The 22,005-nt window shown below is 34.4% G+C and overlaps 1 protein-coding gene across 5 annotated transcripts in view; it reads right to left on the reverse strand.

Annotated features, from left to right (window-relative positions):
• The window catches only part of LOC120426024 (leucine-rich repeat serine/threonine-protein kinase 1), a 46,653-nt gene that overhangs the window by 23,914 nt on the left and 734 nt on the right, over positions 1-22,005 (reverse strand). For 2 of the 5 annotated variants that reach the window (XM_039590701.2, XM_039590699.2), the window contains exons 2-3: positions 12,274-12,468; positions 11,893-12,058 (exon numbers count right to left, since the gene is read on the reverse strand). In XM_039590701.2, coding sequence (XP_039446635.1) covers positions 11,893-12,058; positions 12,274-12,468 — 361 coding nt within the window. Of the gene's footprint in view, positions 1-4,946; positions 5,181-11,892; positions 12,059-12,273; positions 12,559-22,005 lie in introns of those variants that run through there. The other 3 variants (XM_039590698.2, XM_039590702.2, XM_039590703.2) reach the window with 3 other exon arrangements.

A 22,005-nucleotide genomic window follows, 5' to 3' on the forward strand; every position in this document is an offset into this window, starting at 1 on the left:
CGTACAATTTTGTGTCGTTTGATGCCCATATCGCAAAAGGTTTCGCGCTGCAAGCTCCTGCTCGTAGCCAAAGATCCGGACGGGTGAACAAGCGATCAGGGAGCGTTCTTTTATTACGTAACGCAGTAGGGGGGGGGGGGGGAGGGGGTGGTCGGAGGCCGTGTTACACTCCATACAAAATTTTTAAAATTTGTATGGAAATTTTGTTACGATGGGGGGGGGGAGGGGGTCTAAAAGTCCGATTTTTCGCGTTACGTAATAAAAGAACGCTCCCCCAGACGCTTCACAAGGCACGAGTCCAAGGTTGGTTTCGAGGTGCACATGAATCCGGCGACCATCGTCAACGTGGAGGAGTTTTACGCCCATCTGCACAGAAAAAAAAATGATGACCCTGATGACCACAATCACTTTTCACTCCGAATATTTTTTACGACCACGCGCTCCCTTTGTCAATTATGCACTCTTTAAGAAATTTTATTTTTTAGTGAAGAAAAACTAATTCAGAAAGTATTTGATTAAAAAACTCGTTTTATGGTTAAAGGCACCAAAAGAAAGAAAGCAAAAAATCCATTTAAAAAAAAAATACTCAAGAGACGGTCAAGGCAAGGGTCATGAAAAAAAATCTTCAAAATAGAAAATACAATATTTAAAAACCTAAAAATTTAACTTCAAAAACATAACCTCAAAATTAAATCAAAATCTAAAATTATAATATGATAAAATTTTAAATTTTGGAAGTCTAAATATTCAAAATCTAAGATTTTTTATACAGTTTGTAATCCAAAATCCTCGCTAAAATTTCACTCCGAAAGAAATTTAATTTCTGATATTTAAAATAATGTCTTCTCATAATTTCAAAATCTTTATGTAAGGGACTTACATAAGAATTTAAGAATTTAAGAATTTAAGAATTTAAGAATTTAAGAATTTAAGAATTTAAGAATTTAAGAATTTAATAATTTAAGAATTTAAGAATTTAAGAATTTAAGAATTTAAGAATTTAAGAATTTAAGAATTTAAGAATTTAAGAATTTAAGAATTTAAGAATTTAAGAATTTAAGAATTTAAGAATTTAAGAATTTAAGAATTTAATAATTTAAGAATTTAAGAATTTAAGAATTTAAGAATTTAAGAATTTAAGAATTTAAGAATTTAAGAATTTAAGAATTTAAGAATTTAAGAATTTAAGAATTTAAGAACTTAAGAATTTAAGAATTTAAGAATTTAAGAATTTAAGAATTTAAGAATTTAAGAATTTAAGAATTTAAGAATTTAAGAATTTAAGAATTTAAGAATTTAAGAATTTAAGAATTTAAGAATTTAAGAATTTAAGAATTTAAGAATTTAAGAATTTAAGAATTTAAGAATTTAAGAATTTAAGAATTTAAGAATTTAAGAATTTAAGAATTTAAGAATTTAAGAATTTAAGAATTTAAGAATTTAAGAATTTAAGAATTTAAGAATTTAAGAATTTAAGAATTTAAGAATTTAAGAATTTAAGAATTTAAGAATTTAAGAATTTAAGAATTTAAGAATTTAAGAATTTAAGAATTTAAGAATTTAAGAATTTAAGAATTTAAGAATTTAAGAATTTAAGAATTTAAAAATTTAAAAATTTAAGAATTTAAGAATTTAAGAATTTAAGAATTTAAGAATTTAAAAATTTAAGAATTTAAGAATTTAAGAATTTAAGAATTTAAGAATTTAAGAATTTAAGAATTGAGGAATTTAAGAATTTAAGAATTTGAGAATTTAAGAATTTAAGAATTTAAGAATTTAAGAATTTAAGAATTTAAGAATTTAAGAATTTAAGAATTTAAGAATTTAAGAATTTAAGAATTTAAGAATTTAAGAATTTAAGAATTTAAGAATTTAAGAATTTAAGAATTTAAGAATTTAAGAATTTAAGAATTTAAGAATTTAAGAATTTAAGAATTTAAGAATTTAAGAATTTAAGAATTTAAGAATTTAATTTGATTTTTAAATTTTGATTGTTTTTAAATCTTCAAATTTTCGATTACCCAAATTTTTGGTATTTTGAATTTCAGATTGCTAAAATTTTGAATTTCGAAATTTCAGATTTTTTAAATTACGATTTTAGAAATTTCGAAAAAAAATTAATATGTATTTTGATTTTTTTTTGTTATTATAAAAACTATTAAAACATTTTTTTTCGAATTTTTGAATTTCTGAAGCTTTGAATTTGAAATGTTCTGATCTTTTTATTTTCGCCAAGAATGTTTAAATTTAGAAAAAAATATAATTCTACCGATTAAATTCCATTCCAAAATTCTAAAGTGGAGGCCAGCTTCTGTTACGTCCAATCAAGCTCATATTTGGCGCCAATAATAGTTTTTGTTACACATTCTTATGTCTATATCTTAGGGAAAAGTTTGTAATATTTGATTTACAAAATTAAAAATTGAATAAATCCAGCATAAAATTAAAAATAAATAAGGTTAAAAATCATTACTCAAAACTCAAAAGAAATTAAATATTCAGAGCCGGAGATGTTAAGAAATGACAAGAAACACATAAAAAATAATTTCTACATTATCTTTATCTTCATTTTTGCAATTCCGCCGTGAAACATCTTACTTTTCCTGTCATTCTTGAACGACGAAATAGCCTACTTTTCTGTACCAAAAATAACAGAATCGAATAGCAACACTTTTCAAAATAAATGCTGAAAAGTTCTACTTTTCAGCACTGAAATGGGTGCTGAAAAGTTGAACTTTTCAGCACTTGTTTCGAAAAGTAACACTTTTCAACATTTTTTTGATTTAAACGATTTATTGACAAAATACATGAAAATTTGACTTAAAATTTCACTCAATGGGTGTTTTTCGGATTTGCAAAAAATGTTGTATGGAACTCGTTGCAAAACTTAATTTTTTCAGCACTCTTCGTATTTATCCAACTCGGTGAACCTCGTTGGATAAATGTACGATTCGTGCTGAAAAAAATCTCTTTATGCAACTTGTTGCATAAACTACTATTTTAGACGTTTCGTACTAAGAAAATACAAACAAACATTTTCAAAATTTGCTATCCGCGCGAAATCCGCGCCTGAGCAAAATTAGCCAGCAAATCCGCGCCAGATCCGCGCCGTCCGTAACAACCCTGTATTTGATACCCATATTGCAAATTTAAAAAAAATAGTACTTTCAAAAAAATAAGTTTTTTTCATTTTTGTGAACAATTTTGAGTACATTGTAACTTACAAGATTTTGAAAAAAAATATATATATTTTTTTTGTAAGCATTGAGTATTTGAGCATTGTAAGCATTTAACACGATATGGTTGAATTAAGTCCACTAATTATCGACCCTCGATAATTTTATCACAGACAAACAGACGTAAATCTCGTTTTAATTCCCATCAATCAGTAATATAACGGCTGATTTAAATTTTAAATGTAGTTCTCGGATCAACCACCAGGTGGCGCTACAATCAGGGCACAGCAACGCTGACGTTTCAGGAAGCGCGCCAAAATTATCTTGTTTATATTTTGCCAGTGCGGCATCGGCTTTCGTTGTGACGGTCATCTTTTTGTTCGGCAAAGAGACCGCGCATCTTATCTCACTAAAAAGCGATTTATCATCAACGTCTTGAATGAATGACAGATCTGAAATTTTGATGGTCAGGTCTTCTTGCTCTCACTACTACAAGAATGGCGTATGTACTCACACATAGGAAACTTTTATATATCGATGATATTATTTTTAGTTTTGGTCACCAGATAGAGCTAGTAACTAATACTTTTTGCGATCGATGGATTTTTAGAAAAATGTTCAATGATTTACGTCTGTTTGTCTTTGATTTTATCGTTACCTACCTCGATGCAATGCAATTTTTGATCTTAACCACAATACAATCAAAATAAATTTCCAAAAATGATTTTTTTTCCTCCACATAAAACTCTATTCGAAATTTCCTATAATCCATGGGATTCTCTATGTTTATAACACCATTTCAAATAATAAACAGATTTTTTTTTCGATCAGTCATACGCAGCGATGGAAAAATCTTATTCAAAAGGAAATCGTTTGACGCTCATCAAGAGAGAAAAAGGAAACATGGCTCTCCTCTCTCGCGCAAGAAAAATCGGTAAAATAAAACGGAGAAAAATCATCATCTGGATTATTCGACGGAAATCAATTTCATTACTAGACTTTTAGGTGTTACGTTACACGTAGAAAAATGACTTGAATTCGTAGATTAACAATGAATAAAAACAATGAGATGCACAAAAAATCTTCTAATGATTGATTTTCTTCGAAAAGTTCTGGAGTGATTTTCTTTTGCGTATTTCGCCTCCTCTCTCTTTCGCGGGTGAAAAAATTTTGCAAGCTGAAAAGAATTTTTGCGTCATTTTCTGATCTGTTGTCCCTATAATTCAAAATTAGTTAAGGGCATAAAAGTCATTTTTAGAACGACAATATCTTGAAAAAAAAAAAAAATGATCCAATTTTCAATGTTAAAAAAATTAAACCGATGTTTGTAATGTTCCCATCCCATTGAAACATATATTTTCAGAAACTCGTCCCATTAAAATGCACTTTGCTGCAGCATAATTGAACCATTTTGGCAACAGTCTCTTCATCTTTTCTTGCTGGCAACTCTCGCGAAGCCAGCATCCACATCCACTATTCATGCCTTTGTCTGTGTGGGCCTTTGCGAGTTTGATGGTTGCTAATTTTTCATGCATTGTTGTTTGTTGGCCCGCTCCTAAGGTGTGACCCAAGCAGGCCATGCCAAGGAGTCGACTTCGTCGCGGGGAAAAATCGATACTCGAACCACACACATTTTTCTCATGACCTGCTGGCGCTGTCACACTTGTTGGAAAATGTGTGACAAGTAAAGTTTCTTCCTCTGCTTATCTTGCAGCTTTTGGTCACACTTTTCCGGGGGTTTGATCAATAGTTGCGTTCCGAAACACCAACCTGGTATCTTCCACGGTTCAATGACCTCATCGACGAAGTAATCGCACGCATCGAGCGCCCGCTCGGCCCCGGATTTGGGCACTTCACGAAACTTCCAGGACATCTTGCCGTTACAAGACTCCACAGTTCAGGTCATCAGAGGGAAGCCTACTTTGACCACGTCACGTCACGCGCGGTCTGTTTTCTCCCGTTAACCACGTTCCGGTTGATTGCTGCCACTGCCACTGCACACCGGATCCGACCGATTCCGGACCAAGACTGGCAAAACTCTTGGCTGCGTGTCTGGCCCCGAACAGCGAAAAATCGATAATCATCATCGAGACTTCCACAACCACAACCACCACCAGCAAAACCCCCAAGACGATGACGAAACCGTCATTGAGCAGACGCGGTGGATTTGAGGAGGGGTGGGGGTGGGGGAGGTTCGACCACATGGGCCGGGAGCACGTGCAACGGCGATGCCGGCGAGCAAAACAGAACCGGCGATGAAAACAAACCGACGACGCCACTTGGGGGGTTTCCTGCGAACGTCGTGTGGAGGAAGGAGGAGGTCAGGAAGGTCGAAGCAGGCTCTGGCAGGGTGGTTGAATGCGCAGTTGCAGGCATACTACTGTCAGTTTGGTGTGTGAAGAAGTGAGCAGTCGCAGTAGAGTAGGCCACCGAGGAACGACGGTGGGGTTGCTATGGTGAGGGGGTGGGTTTTGTTACAAGTCTTTCCACGTGGGATGCCCAAGGGATTCAAGGCACGAAGAACAATAATCCCAGCGCGTGGTTGAGCGAGACTGGAGCATTGTGTTACTGGGACGATCGGAACAGGGAAAAGTGGGCTTTGAAGTGCGGTTTGAATCAAAGGACTAGACATTAAATGAACGAATGGATAACAGAACAAAATAAAAAAATTGCTACTTCAATACATGAGTCTGGTACAAATTTTATTTAAAGTTTTTGTCTCCCCCCTTCAAAGTAGACCCGAAAAATCAAGGGGCAAACAAAAATATGTTTCCAAAAAACTTCAAAATTTCAATGGAAATTTTAATAAAATCAGTTGAAATTAATTTAAAACGCGTTTCCCTGCGTTTAGAATCACTTTTAGCATGTTTGATTTGTTTTAAAAATCTTGAATTTTGGAAAATTTTCGATGTTTTTTTTTCGCTAAAATTTATGTTTTCGTCAAAGCTTTAAATTTTTGAAAATAATGATTGCAAAACAACTGAACTAGTGTAAAATGCATTTTAAAACTTTTTCAATATTTTTATTTTTTTATTTTTTTGCCAATCGATTCACGTTTATTGGAAATCATATTTTGGCGAGATGCTTCAAATTCTACTTTTCAGCACTGAAATGGATGCTGAAAGTGGAACTTGTATCTAAAAGTAATATTTATCAACCTTGTTTTGATTGAAACGGTTTATTTACTAAATACATGAACATTTAATTTATAATTACAATCAAAGGATGATTTTCGGAGAAATGTATGACTCGTGCTGAAAAAATCTTTTTGCTATTATGCAACAATAATAGTTATCCAACGAGGATTACCGAGTTGAGTAAATTCGACAAGTGCTGAAAAATCAAGTTTTGTTGCGAGTTGCCTGCAACATTTTTTGTATTAATCTTCTCATTGAAGAGTGCCGGCGACAAAATTGGGCGAAAAGTTCACCGCCCGGAAATCGCGAGTTGGCGCGAGCAAATGAACACCGCCAAAAAAGATTCGGGGGTGCATTGGGGTCAAATGATCATTTCGTCATTCGGTTTAATTAAAAAATAATATTTTTTTCGTAAATATCGCTACTTTGATGCGATGTAATTCATTTTTACAGTAAATTAGGCATTGTTACATCAAATTTGACCTTTCAAACGCACTAGAATGGCCAAATTTTAAAACATCAATGTTTGCCAATTTGACCGTTTTACCTCCAATTCCCCTTGTAGAACAAAAGAAAAGTTCATCCGCGGTCTGTCAGCAGCGCGCTGTTTTGTTTGCTGGATCAACATTTGGAAATGTCGAACGTTGAAGGAAATCGCTCAAAAAATGGAAATTAACCGATTTCAAATGTTATGGCCGCAAATGAAAGGTAAGGGTGGCTAATTTTTGATTCCGATCTGTAAAACTAGTTCTGGCGAGGGTTCTGGGTACTGCGGCAATCGATTTTACCGGCGGGTTGCTTCAGGTTGCATTTGATTTGAGGAGAAGGTTTTTCAATCCACCAGGGGCTTATTCGGGGGCAACAGTTTCGGTAATCCGGAACTTCCGGTAAGTTTCATATTTGCAGTGTTTAGCATGAAAAACAAACTTAGACCAATCTTTCAAGTGTGCGCTCTTTTTGAGGAGGGGGCGCAAACCGAAGAAGAGCGCAACTCGGGGGAGCGTTATTTCGGGGTTTGAGCGCAAATCGAAGGAGCGTTATTGCAGGGTTTCGGCATAAAATGGGATTTTCTTTTTTAATTTTATTTACAATTAAACGAATCATTTATATAAGGGGTCATCCACAAAACACTAATAATGGGCCATCCTCATATCTGCGTATCCAAGAACTCCCGGATGTCATGGCCTAGATATATCTAGGCCTAGATATGTTTTTCATGCTAAACACTGCAAATATGAAACTTACCGGAAGTTCCGGATTACCGAAACTGTTGCCCCCGAATAAGCCTTCTCCCTCAAATCAAATGCAACCTGAAGCAACCCGCCGGTAAAATCGATTGCCGCAGTACCCAAAACCCTCGCCAGAACTAGTTTTACAGATCGGAATCAAAAATTAGCCACCCTTACCTTTCATTTGCGGCCATAACATTTGAAATCGGTTAATTTCCATTTTTTGAGCGATTTCCTTCAACGTTCGACATTTCCAAATGTTGATCCAGCAAACAAAACAGCGCGCTGCTGACAGACCGCGGATGAACTTTTCTTTTGTTCTACAAGGGGAATTGGGGGTAAAACGGTCAAATTGGCAAACATTGATGTTTTAAAATTTGGCCATTCTAGTGCGTTTGAAAGGTCAAATTTGATGTAACAATGCCTAATTTACTGTAAAAATGAATTACATCGCATCAAAGTAGCGATATTTACGAAAAAATAATTATTTTTTAACTAAACCGAATGACGAAATGATCATTTAACCCCAATGCACCCCCGAATCTTTTTTCGCGGTGTTCATTCGCTCGCGCCAACTCGCGATCTCCGGGCGGTGAACTTTTCGCCCAATTTTGTCGCCGGCACTTTTCAATGAGAAGATTAATAATTCCGAAAAACGTGTTTTGAATGGAATTTTGTGTTAAACATCCACTGCCGCTCGAAACTAGTCCGTCCCATATGTAATTTCGTCAGTTTTGAGGCAGTTGAGCAATTCTCTACGAAATCGGTCTTTTTACTTAAATTTGATCCGACTGAAACTTTTTTGGTGCCTTCGGTATGCCCAAAGAAGCCATTTTGCATCATTAGTTTGTCCATATAATTTTCCATACAAATTTGGCAGCTGGCCATACAAAAATGATGTATGAAAATTCAAAAATCTGTATCTTTTGAAGGAATTTTTTGATCGATTTGGTGTCTTCGGCAAAGTTGTAGGTATGGATATGGACTACACCGAAAAAAATGATACACGGTAAAAAAAAAATTTGGCGATTTTTTATTTAACTTTTTATCACAAAACTTGATTTGCAAAAAACTCAATTTTTAATTTTTTTTATTTTTTGATATGTTTTAGAGGACATCAAATGCCAACTTTTAGAAATTTCCAGGTTGTGCAAAAAATCTTTGACCGAGTTATGAATTTTTGAATCAATACAGATTTTTTCAAAAAATCTAAAAATTCGTCGCAAAAATTCTTCAACTTTATTTTTCGATGTAAAATCAAATTTTCCATCAAAAAGTACTTAAGTAAAATTTTGATTAAGTGCACCGTTTTCAAGTTAAATCCATTTTTAGGTGACTTTTTTTTGAAAATAGTCGAAGTTTTTATTTTTTTTAAATTAGTGCACATGTTTGACCACCCTTGAAATAAATATTTTTGAAAAGCTGAGAAAATTCTCTATATTTTGCTTTTTTGAACTTTGTTGATACAACCCTTAGTTGCTGAGATATTGCCATGCAAAGGTTTAAAAGTCCCACCCAAACAACACACCATTTTCTAATATCGATATCTCAGCAACTAATGGTCCGATTTTCAATGTTGCAACATGAAACATTCGTGAAATTTTCCGATCATTTCGAAAAAAATATTTTTAAATTTTTTAAACCAAGACTAACATTTTAAAAGGGCGTAATATTGAATGTTTGGCCCTCTTGAAATGTTATTCTTGGTTTCCTGTTTTTAAACCTTTGCATGGCAATATCTCAGCAACTAAGGGTCGTATCAACAAAGTTCAAAAATGCTAAATATAGAGAATTTTCTCAGCTTTTCAAAAAAATGTTTTTTCAAAGGTGGCAAACATGGGCACTATTTAAAAAAAATAAAAACTGCGACTATTTTCAAAAAAATTACCTGAAAACGGTGCACTTTATCAAAAATTCACTGAAGTACTTTTTGATTGCAAATTCGATTTTACATCGAAAAATGAAAATGAATTGTTTTTGCGACCAATATTCGATTTTTTGAAAAAAATCTGTATTGATTCAAAAAATTATAACTCGGCCAAAGAGTTTTTGAACAACCTGGAAATTTCTGAAAAGTTGGCATTTGATGTCCTCTGAAGCATATCAAAAAATAAAAAAATTAAAATAGTGTATTTTTGCAAATCAACTTTTCGTGACAAAAAGTTAAATAAAAAATCACCAATTTTTTTTACCGTGTATCATTTTTTTCCAGTGTAGTCCTTATCCATACCTACAACTTTGCCGAAGACACCAAATCGATCAAAAAAATTCTTCAAAAGATACAGATTTTTGAATTTTCATACATCATTTTTGTATGGACAGCTGCCAAATTTGTATGGAAAATTATATGGACAAACTAATGATGCAAAATGGCTTCTTTGGGCATACCGAAGGCGCCAAAAAAGTTTCAGTCGGATTAAAAAATACAAAAATTAAAATTTAAGAAAAAAAAGTCAAAGTAGTTATGTCACAGACATAATCGGAATGGCGTAGACTACGTAAAGTTTTGAGATGTGGACATTGAGTAGTCCATATCTTAATTTTGAAGAATTAGCTAGATACTTGAAATACATTAACGGAATAAGATCGTAAATGGGAGATGGACCCCCCGACAAAACAGAACTTAAACACTCGAGTCAACTCAACTGCCATGTAACCATACTTTGAATGTGTTGGTAAATCTTTGACTAGAAAGCCTTATTTAAACAATGGAAACATCGAATGGCGGAGAGAAAAACGAAAAACGAGTTTTTCGCGAACCGAATGAAAGTTTGCACGATGCGCGCTTCTTTTGCAGTTCTGGTCCCTCTCTCTCCTGCTGCTTCTGCTCTGGTCTCTCTCCTGCAGCTGCTGTTCTGGGCTGAACTTTCCTGCTGCTGCTGCCGGTCCGACGTCTGAGACGAGAATGATGGTCTGAAATCTGGCGCAGTTTCTTATTTGGACGGAACACCCATTCGAACGAAAAAGAGAGGAAAGAAAGAGACGAAAGAGCCGAATGGGGGGAGGGGTTGAGGGCGAGAGCAGCCTCAGAAAGCTGTGCATTCCGTCGCCCCCAGGGCCACGGCGATGGCCTGACAGAAGCTACCGAACAACATTGGCAATATGGCGTCGTTTGTTTACCAACATGAGATTGTTTGTGGATGAACCAAAAATATAATTTTTTGTAAAATTTTCTATAACCGTTGTGTTAAATTATACATAATAAACCAAATTTCGTTAAATTCTAGAACACAAAAAAATATATATTATTTTTTTCAGTTTAAACCGCTTTCATCGCGATTCTAAGCAAGATTACGCCACAAATCATCGTGCCTTTAGTTTATCTTTAACTTTTAAACCGGTTTGCTTTAGATTTTAGTTCAAATTTTGAAATTTAGCATAAGTTAAGAAAAGTTGCAAAATTTCCAACTTCAGTCATGTCTTACAATTTCCATTTCACCCGTTCGGGAAACCGATAATGGGGTAATTCATGCGTTCCAGACTGTCAAAATTCCAAAACGTCACGCGAATCTTCGGTTCGCAGCTTTTGTTCCTATATGACGTTTCGGGGCGAGGCCCTGGTCGCCCCCGAAGACCAAAATTTGTTCCTGAAATTTAAATTGTAATTAGCTCGCTGCCTCGTCCCGGGTGGAACGAGGGATGAGGGCAACACTTTCAACAGGTTGGAATTGGACACGACGCAATTCTTTCAGAAGCGCTCGCCGCGAATGCGACGAGCTAGTTGTTGTTCCACAACCACGGCTTGACCCACGAGAGGCTCTTCAGCGGTAGGCAGCAGGCGCGCGCCTCATCTCGTTGATGCCTCGTCCCGGGTGATAGAATGAATGATAGAATGGGCTCTGGCGCGCGTTCTTATATAGCCTTTCGGCGCGCTACTTCCCCTCCTTTTTCGCGACCGACACTCGGTCGCGTTGCTCGGATAATTTTCCCCTCAAAATAGGTACTTGACATTCCCGTCCGTGAGTGGGAAGCGCTCATTTTGCTTGCAAAATCTCTGCATTTTGAAAACATTTTAAAATATTCAATTGTTTCAATAGTTAAACTATTTTGCCAACAATGAAAGTTTTATAGCAAATTGCTGAATAATTTTCGAATCGAATGGAACATAAATCGTGTCGATTCGATTAGAGGGAAGGAAGATATAAGCGTTTGACGGATGACGCAGTAATTCAGGGCCTTCGGCCCGGGTTTTTTGGAATGACACCCCAGTACCTTCGACAAAGACTTAAGTCTACGTCAAAAGACCGATTTCGTAGAGAACTGCTCAGAACTAAATTATTTTCGTAAAAGAATCATTTTCTTGTTCGTTAAATCCCTTAACCAAAATAACAATTTCCGCTCCACACTCACCTGCCGCCTCCTTCAGCAGTCCGACGCACGTGTCGTGCCCGCTGCGCTCCGCCAAATCCAGCGCCGTCAGTCCGTTCTTGTCCTTGGCCACAAAGGACGCGCCGGCATCGAGCAGCACCCGCACGTTGCTCACGTGTCCGTGCTCGGCACTCAGGTGCAGCGCCGTCTAACCGAAAAGAATGAAACAAAATTTGTATAATTTTTTTTTTTTTTTTTGACAAGTTTGCCTATTTTCGTCGGCGTGTTTCACGTGCTTCGTTTTGACAGATGATGATCCGATTTTGACAGACAGTGATCAAGGCCAAGCAACCAACAGGTAACGCAACTGTCAAAACGCAGCACGTGAAACACCCCGACAAAGGCAGCAGGCCATGCACCTACCTTGCTGTCCCCGCGCGGTCCACAGGTCGCGTCCACGTTCGCCCCGGCGTTGATCAGCATGGGCAGGCAGCGCGAGTCCGCTGTGATGGCCGCCGCGTGGATCGGCGCCCGGCCCCACGAGTCCAGACAGTCGATCAGGTGCGTTTCCTCCTGCAGCAGGTCCTCCAGCAGCTCGACATTGTCCCAGAGGGCGGCCTTCAGAACGGAAAGATTTCGATTAATCGCCAGGTCCACCAGTCGAAGTTCGTGGATTTTGCGACGCAACAGCATAATACAACTCTCTTGGCCGGTCGGTGGCCACCAACAGACTGACCAGTCTACATACGGTCCCCTCCCTCGATCGATCGGTCATGAGGATTAGTTAAGGAGCTTACCTCGGAGTGAGCTGGAGGTGGCTCCACCGTCGTCGGCCTCTTTGGCAAAGTATAATGACCGCTAATGGGCGATTCGGGAAAGTTTCTGGGAAGTTGGTCAGTGTGACCAGTTCTTACTTTGTCGCAGCAGAAATCACGACGAACGGAAGAACCGGTGCCAATAATCCTGTTTGGTGATGTAATTGGCACAGGAACTAGCCTTGTTGGCACAGCAATGATTTATGTAATTCAGTGAATTTATGTGCTTCAAAATTTTAAAAGTTTTATCCTAAATTTTGGCAACATTAAACAGGTGTTACTGGAACGTGGCCACGTGTACACGTTTGGCTGCAACTTGCCTGATACTACTACCTTCCAGTGGATTAGAAACGTATAGACTGGATTATACCAGGGGCTTCCTAAACGTAGTAGTGAGCTACTCGTGTCCCATTATTGTGTCGTACTCGGTATCGAACTGTATAGTCTCATTCTGTTGAACTATAAAACTCGTGCGATATAGTTTTATTCTTGAGCTTCGATTCTAGAAAAAGTATTAAAAATAAGCGAAAAGTTGCACCATCCTTATTATCCCAGCTTGGAAGGCACGTCGATGAAAGAATAAAAAACGATAGAAAGTACAAAAAAAATCATCGAACAAAATTTCTTAATTAAAAAAGAATCAGACAATAGATCTTTAGTTATAAAAAAAAACATAAAAGCAAATTTAAAAACTTTAAGGCAAAATTAAGGTTTTTATTGCTAGTTAAAAATAACTTGATGTAAAATCTTATTCTCGATTTTAAATTTTATATCACTGAATGATTACATATGATAACATGATTTTAATTCTCCCAAAAATCAAAATACCTACGAATTTTAGTAAACATTTTTTTATTCAATTTTCTTTTGGCAAGTCTGGCAAAATTTTTGAAGGGCCAAATTTTTCATAGTTTTTTTTTCATATTTTCAAAACGGAAAAAAGTTTTTATTTATTCCAATTCAACACGAAAAACGTTTGAATTAGTGCGTCCTCCTTCCGAAACTTCCCGGAACAGAATTCCCGGGATTTTTCCAAAACCGTGTTTTTTTGTTTTTTGTTCCGTTTTTCCCGGAAATTGAAAAATATATACATATTTTGGGTAAGGAAATTCAAATTTTTTTACGAAAAATACCAACTTATATAATTTAACATAGAATGAAGGTAATTTCCGTCTGCATAATTTTTTTTCAGGAATTTTCAAAAATATCTAAATATTTTATTTATAATTTATTTATTTATTAGAAACTTTTTTATTTTAAATGCTCAAATAAACTCATTTTCAGCATTTTTATAATATCGGCTTATCGGAACATTGATCGTGAATTACAGCTTTCATTTGAATATTTTAAAATTATAAATATTTTAGATGAATGTAAGCAAGCAACTCTCTAAGGATCTGAAAATGTTGTTAAAATAGCGGAAACGGAAAAAGTGATTAGAAAAGGTCGAAAAGTTTAAGGTGCCTAAAATGGGTATATTTCCCCTATATGGATAAATTTATTTTTGCTAGGATGAAATAAACCAAAGAGAAAAACTATAAAATAATGTTGGCAAAAAAAGGAACCAAAAATAGAAATTTAAACATTTTACTTAAAAACTTAATGATATTTAAATTGAAAACCTGAAATAAATAAAATAAAATCATTAAATTTAAAAAAAAATCATAAATCTAGAGTTAGTTAGTCAGTTAGCCAGAGCATCCCTCAGAAAAATCGAAGTACGAAATTTGAATTATTTTCTTCTCAAAATTTCGCAAACCTAAAATGTGACTCCAAAAATGCTCCAAAGTTGGATTTTCTGTAATCTAAGATGGTGATAATAATTGTGGCATTTGCAAATTTTAGAATTCTAAGGCTTTTTATTTTGTAAAAGGTACAGCAATTAATAATCCAGCAGTTCTTTTTTTAAACGTCCAAAATTTAAGTATTTAAGAACATAAGAATCTAAAAAAATATTAATATAGGGGTAATTCTCCGCCAGCTCACACGAAATCGGGAAAAATTGCCCCGACCCCTCTTGAATTTGCGTGAAATTTTGTCCTAAGGGGTAACTTTTGTCCCTGATCACGAATCCGAAGTCCGTTTTTTGGTATCTTGTGACTGAGGGATGGTACGACCCCTTTCATTTTTGAGCATGCGAAAAAAGAGGTATTTTTCTATAATTTGCAGCCTGATAAGGTGATAAAATAGAAATTTGGTGTCCAAGGGACTTAAAAAAAAACACTTCAAAATTTTTTATAAACTCGGCAATTTTCCGTTACTCGACTGTAAAATTTTTTGAAACAGTTTTTCGAACGAAATTTTTTATTTTTTTTTGTAAAATCGCGATAACTCGTGATGTTTATAAGCAAACTCCATTTTTACACTCTAAAAAATAACCCTGCAAAGTTAGAAACAACACGAAATTTGAAAATGAAAAATGTTGTTCTAAATGAAAAAATGACCCTTCTGGGTCAATGTAGATTCGAAAAGTACATTAAATTTCCCTTAAAATGACGTGTTCCAAAACATTTACAGTCGAGTAACGGAAAATGACACAGTTTAAAAACTTTTGTAGTGTTTTTTTCGATAAAAATACATTTTTTTTGGAATTCTAAGTAAGCCATCAAATCGGGCGTCTAATTTTACATAGAAATCCCTTCGATACCAAATTTTTATCTCATCACCGTTTCAGGCTGCAAATTATTGAAAAACACCTCTTTTTTCGCATGTTCAAAAATGGAAGGGGTCGTACCGCCCCTCCGTCACGAGATATCAAAAGACGGACCTCGGAATCTTGATCAGGGACAAAAGTTATCCCTAAGGAATTGGCGGAGAATCACCCCAATACATTTTAATGCGAAATTTGAATTGAACTTAGGGGAATTCATACCTAAAACAATGTTTTCAGCGTACTTTGTTTCCAATAAATGTATAATCCAGATGCAAATTATTTACGGATTTTTTGTTTGATCCAGATTTAGGTTAGGAGTGAGGAAGGCACCAACCACATAGGTGAATGAAGTTAGTTTTTTTTTGTAAAAACATGGTAACCAATTTCATTAGGATTTATCTTTCATATCGTACGAATTTGTTCAAACTTTGCTAGATATTTTTGTTTAAACAAACTAAAACTGACTTTTTTACCAAAAAATCTTTGTAGTTTTATGGAATTGTTTCATTATTTTGTCCAACAAACTTTTATCGTTTACCACACAGAAAAAAATCAATTCTCGTAATCGTGAATTAAGTTCACGAATATGAGAACCACGAAGGAATTTATGCATGAGTATGGTGCATTTGCACTATGAACGTGAATATATTCCTTCGTGGTTCTCGCATTCGTGAATTTAATTCACGATTTTGAGAATTGATTTTTTTTCGTGCAACGTTGATTTTTACCAAAAATGTAAGTTGTGAAAAAGTTGTGAAAAAAAACGTTACAAAAGACTCATCATATTTAAATTTGAAGAATAATACTAACATTTTCATAACATGCAATAGGATATCAAACAAACGTTAAATTTTGATTATATTTTCATTTAATTACAATTAGACCATTGCAAACTTTATTGTTGTTGTCCCCCTCCTCCTCCTCCAAAATAAATAAAAATAATGAGCAAAAATATAATTAACAGAACAGACGGAAAAGACTTGGGAATAACATTTTTTGATATCTGAAAATACTAGGCCAATAACATTATATGTTATTTATAGCAAGATTTGTTATTCGTCTTTATGATTTTTTTGTTATTGGATTGTTATTGCAATAACAGACTAATAACATTTTTAGTTATTCTTCGAACAAATCTTTGTAATTATTTTTTGTTATTTTAACAACTAATCCGATCATCCCAATAACAGTTTGTGATATTCTTCCATATCAAAAAATGTTATTTCCAATTTGTGTTGGCTTTCAACCAATATCAGACCAATAACAAATTTTGTTATGATAACACAAGCTGTTATTAAACTCTTATGCAAAAATGGTTTCCTCAAGAAGATTCCAAAACACTTTCTGTTATTTTAACAGTATTTGTTATTGAAATGGCATGAATTTTGTTATTACCTTCTGCCCGGGTTATGCTATCGCACAGTTTGGGCTTGGCTTGTCTTGTTTAAAACTCTATTTTTTTTTTTAAATTAAATCTGTTGAAAATTTCGTATCGATTGATACGCTTTCGCTGGTTGCAGCAAGATATCGACAAAATTGACAAATTCATTCTACTGATTTCACTTCAATAAATAAGTCATTAACAGGAAACACTTCTTCCCAGGCTGTGGAAACCATTGAGCTGATCGATATTTAATCGCCCGAAAATCATTAAAATTCGATACCAAAACGCTTATATGGTTTCCAAACTACTACTCAAAGCTACTGACCAAAATTGAGTCTCTCACACACGCCGTTTTCTGCTGGTGGCGGTGTTCTTTCCAGTGGAAACAAAACTGAACATAAAAAAACATACACACTATAGTTAATAATGAAGTTGTGCGCCCTTGTCCGAGCACATGTTCCAGCCGGGTTGATTTACACTGCTGCTGGGTCGAACCCCCCTAATGAAGTTTGCTCAGGCAAAGGCACTCAAGCGGGGCAGTCGCCGATTTTTTTTGCTGCATTTATAAAATATGAATTTAATTTGCAAGTTAAGTTTGCATGAATTAAATTTTAGTTAAAAGTTAATTGAACCTTAGACTAATTTTTAAGGAAGAAGGCGAAATCATTGAACAAACAAAAAAAAAAACGTTACAAACTCGTCAAAAATTAAAAGTAAAAACTGGGTCAGCCCCCGATCAGCTGTAAGGTTTCACTGATAAAACAAACGGCAGCAAGAAAAACATCAGAAGAGAAAAAGGAAACTCCGCCGAGGCTGCTTTTTGGCCAATTTGTTCGTTACAACATTTTTCCCACCCTCCATTTTTCATCTTTTCGGTCTCTTCGCCGGTTGCAGCGTTGCACACTGATGGTTTCGCTGGCCGGGGGTGAACTTTTAATCCGGTTGCATGCGACGACTAACTGAGTTTTTTTTTTCAATGATATCACCCTCTGAGCAATGCACGGTGGTCCAGATCGCAAAATTAAGTGGAAAATGGATTTTCCGAAAAATGGTTAAGTTTTGGAGCTTTGGTGTCTTCAGAAGAGTTGTTGCATATGGAAAGGGGCAACTTTTGGTTTGGTTGAAAATTAGGGTGGTTCACGATTAGGGTGATTTTGGAAATCTAACTTTACAGGAATATTTTTGGGAATTTTTTCGTCTTCTAGAAAGTTCGACTTTGTCGAAGACACCAAAATTTTATCTCGTAATCTACGCCTTCTACGACAAAATATATAGAAAGCATCTGAGCAAACCTTCAAAAATCAGTTTTTTTAACGTGGCAATTCAGGGTTAAGTTTTAGAGAAAAGTGGTATTCGGAGCACTTTTAGAGCTCTAGAAAACAAACAATTTTATTTTTTGACAGGTCAATTCGGACTTAAGGGTCAAAAGTTACAGCCATTTTAAGGTAAAAAAATATGCAAATTTAAAACTTAAATATCTTTAAAAGGTAAATTTTAAGCACCAGATTGCATTTAAAAAAGGAGATCTAGCACTACAAACGCTGAAAAAATCTCAGGGGTGTTTTTCTTTAAACTCGAGATATCTTCATTTGAAAAAGTCTAATTTTCAAGGGAAAACCATATGGGACCACCCTAACGAAATTCGAAAATTTCCAAATATATGTTTTTCCATGTAATTTTGCCCGCTGAGTCTGAATCTGCCCTCAGAATTGAGCCAAAGTGTCGAAAAATCGATTTTTGGTCATATTTTGGGTTTCCATGTAAAATTATCATTATCGTTATCAACTTCATCATTTTTCGGAAAATCCGTTTTCCACTTAATTTCGCGATCTGGACCACTGTGCAATGTTTCGGACACTTCGGATAATGATTATTTTTGGATTATTTTTTATTTGGACGAATTGTAGTGTGCACCTTTTCTATGACTAAGGCTACCAACTGTACGGATTTTCTCCTTACCGTACGGATTTTCGACCCTCTCCGCGGATTTTGAACAGGCCGGATTTTATGTACGGAATTTTTCGCATAGTACGGATTTGTACGGAATTTTAACAACTTTTTAAAAAATCATTGCTTTTTTGATTGGGTCAAAGCTTTTGCTAATTAGACATTTTTATTTAACTGTCAGTTTGATTTTAAAGAGATAACTTGCATAATTTTCCGGGTTTTCCTCAGTTCAAACTTGATTGTCAATAATTGTTCTTTTCAAATTCCTTACAAAACATATTCATCAAATAAAAGATCAAAAGGCTTTCTAAAGCTTGTGAAAACCTTGTGTTGTGCTTGTATTTATAGGACCATTCCAATAAAAGCTCTAGAAATGTTTTCGTGCAAACACTGATAACGATATTATTCGTATAAGCAAACTTGATATTTCGTAAACTTTTAAACGTTTAACAAAAATATTTCTAATTTCCAAATTTATCTAAATAATTCATTGACATTTTTGTAATACCATGGTGTCATTTCGGTAAAGTATACGGAATTTTGCTCAGCAAGAGTTGGTAGCCTTATATGACCAAAGAAGACATTTCATTAGTTTGTCTATGACAAGCCTTTATACAATTTTGGCAGCTTTACAAACAAAAAAAGGCCTTATCTTGAAAAAGGATTTTCTGATCAGTTTGGTTTTTTTTGCATAGTTTTAGATATTTCCCGAGCAGACTGAAATAACTTGGGAATAACATTTTTTAATATTTGAAAAATGGATTTTTCAAGAAGATTCCATAAAACAGAGAAAAAGGAGTTTCCCCGAAAAGTTTTAACATGAAATTATTTATTTTTTAAGCTGACGTTAATTTAAAAACATTTTTTGAACGCACACATTCGGCTTAATTTATTTCCCAACACATTTTCAAATGGTTTTGAGTACAAGTTGTTAACGCAGCCGTTTTTATCAGAGTTCAATTCAAACCCCTAATTTTTTATTTACAAACTAAAAATCGATCAAAATTCCTTTTTGTTTTACATAAACTATGACTAGAAGGAAAGTTTTAATTCATTTCATCAATTCAAAAAATTAATAGATTGTTGGCAAAATAAATAGTCAACAACGTTTTTTGCAAATATGCTTCAATTTTCACAAAGTGCGATTCTGCCAGGAATTTGCAAAGTACTATCTTTTTGAACAAAAAAAAAAACGCCCTTTTTACATAATTAGTCCATACAAATCAACACATTTGCAGCAAAGCACGAATAGTGCCAATCAAATATTTAAAAAAAATGGTTACCATGAAAAATATTTTTTCTGTCCGATTTAAAAACACCGTCAAAAAGTTTTTGAGTTACATTTTTTGAATTCTAGAAAAAAATGTTACCGTCTTATTTTAATATTTCACATAAAGTTTTGGGATGTTTTTAATTCTTTAGAGAAAAATAAAACAAGCTTGTTAAAATTCAAGCAAACGTGCTGCGATTTTTTTTTGCGATGCAAAACTCATAATTTTCCGAAACCGACAGAAATAATGTCAAAACATTTCAACCAACAAAACCTTAATTTTTGTGTTGATTTGTATTTACCTTAAGGTGATTATTTGTTAGTTAGTTAGTTGTCTTTATTAACGAGCCTTCCAGCCATAGACGAGTTTTTCATCGCAAAAAAATCACAGCACGTTTGCTTGAATTTTAACCACCTTCTATTATTTTTTCTCAAAACAATTAAAAACATCCCTCCATGTGAAATATTAAAATGAGACGGTTACATTTTGTGATTATTTGTATTAAAAGTGTATATCTATCAGAAAATTCTAATTTCGATTTCAGTCCAAAACAGGATTTTTTTAGGTACTTTTTGACCCGACCCTTTCCGATTTCAACAAAACTTTTTAGACATGTTACAAAGTTGATTTTTTTTGCAGATTACATCTTATGTCAGAAAAATGTGTAATTTTCCCTATAAGTGTGTATAATTTTACCACTGTTCTGGTGTAATGTCACTTTTTCAATTTTAGGTAAAATTACATCATAAAAGAGGTAATGTAAAACTTTCCAAAATAACGCTTTTCAAATCTACACAGTTTTTTGCTGTGTATCCACAGTTTTTTGATGATGCAAAAGCCTCACGAAAAATGCAGGATAGTACATATGTCTCTCCTAAAAAAATACAGATATAATTTATTTACACTGTTTTTTTAAGGTGGTCGAAATTTTTAAAACCGAAGATTCTCCAGACAATTTTACATAAAAATCTCCATGTTGACCTTCGTCCAATTCTTTTGAAGATACAGCAACTTTAAAAATAAAATTGTTGAAAAACTGGTGTCTTGGCAATTTTTTGGTGTTTTTTTTGGATATTTCTATAAAATAGACATGATTTTTGAGTCGCGTAAACATTTTTACCGAAATACTCGTACAATTTACCATGAGTTTGTCTTCGACAGTATTGACAGTGGGCATACAGATATTTTTATAGATTTCCGCTAACTTCTGGTCATCTTCGGAGGAATCCGGAGTTCCGAATTCAAAATCCAGTAATTTTGATAAAACTAACTAAACTGGCTTTATTTCAAACACTTTGTTGAAATACGTCAAGCGACATGTTAAAACCTTTGTAATATGTGTTCTGAGATTAGCAATGTAACAAAAACAAATTTAGATTTCTCTACGTTTTCGCAATTCCAATGTTTTTTTTTTTTTTTTTTGATGAATTTGAGGGCTGGTCTTACAAAATGGGCATATGAATTGCCGAAAATCTGTAGCATGAGAAATGATTTTCTGATCGATTTGGTGTCTTCAACAAAGTTATAGGTTATAAATATGACTTTCCAGAATAGAATAAGTACATGGAAAAAGTCCCGAATTTTGTTTAGTTACTTTTTATTACTAAAAGTTAATTTTCCAAAGTACGCATTTTTAATATTTGATTTTTATTATATATTTTGGTACAATCGTACCACATTTTGTACCTGAGTTATGAATTTTAATTAATTTTTAGCCCTCTTAAAATCAATAAAGCTTCCACTTTCAAAACTTCTATCCAGTGAGCAATAAATATAAAAAAATACGAGATTGCACAAAGCAGCCAACGTCTAGTTTGTTGATGCTTGTTCGCTGATTGAAATGAGTGAGTGAGTGATGTAAACAACCCAACACAAGCCACACAGGTTTGAGGTAAAAATTATCGCAATCATTTCTGCTAAAGCCTTTTTCATTAAAAATTAGTGCAGCTCAGTGCCTACTCAGTCGGCTGCTTTTAAGTTTATCTGATTTTGATGTAACCTATCAACGCTCATCAAGAAGATAAGTGCTTAAACGAGTCGTGCCAAAACGTGTGCCGCTCTATTTTTAATGTGAATTGCTCCTCA

Source organism: Culex pipiens, chromosome 1 (genome assembly GCF_016801865.2).
Source record: "Culex pipiens pallens isolate TS chromosome 1, TS_CPP_V2, whole genome shotgun sequence".
Classification (NCBI taxonomy): domain Eukaryota; kingdom Metazoa; phylum Arthropoda; class Insecta; order Diptera; family Culicidae; genus Culex; species Culex pipiens.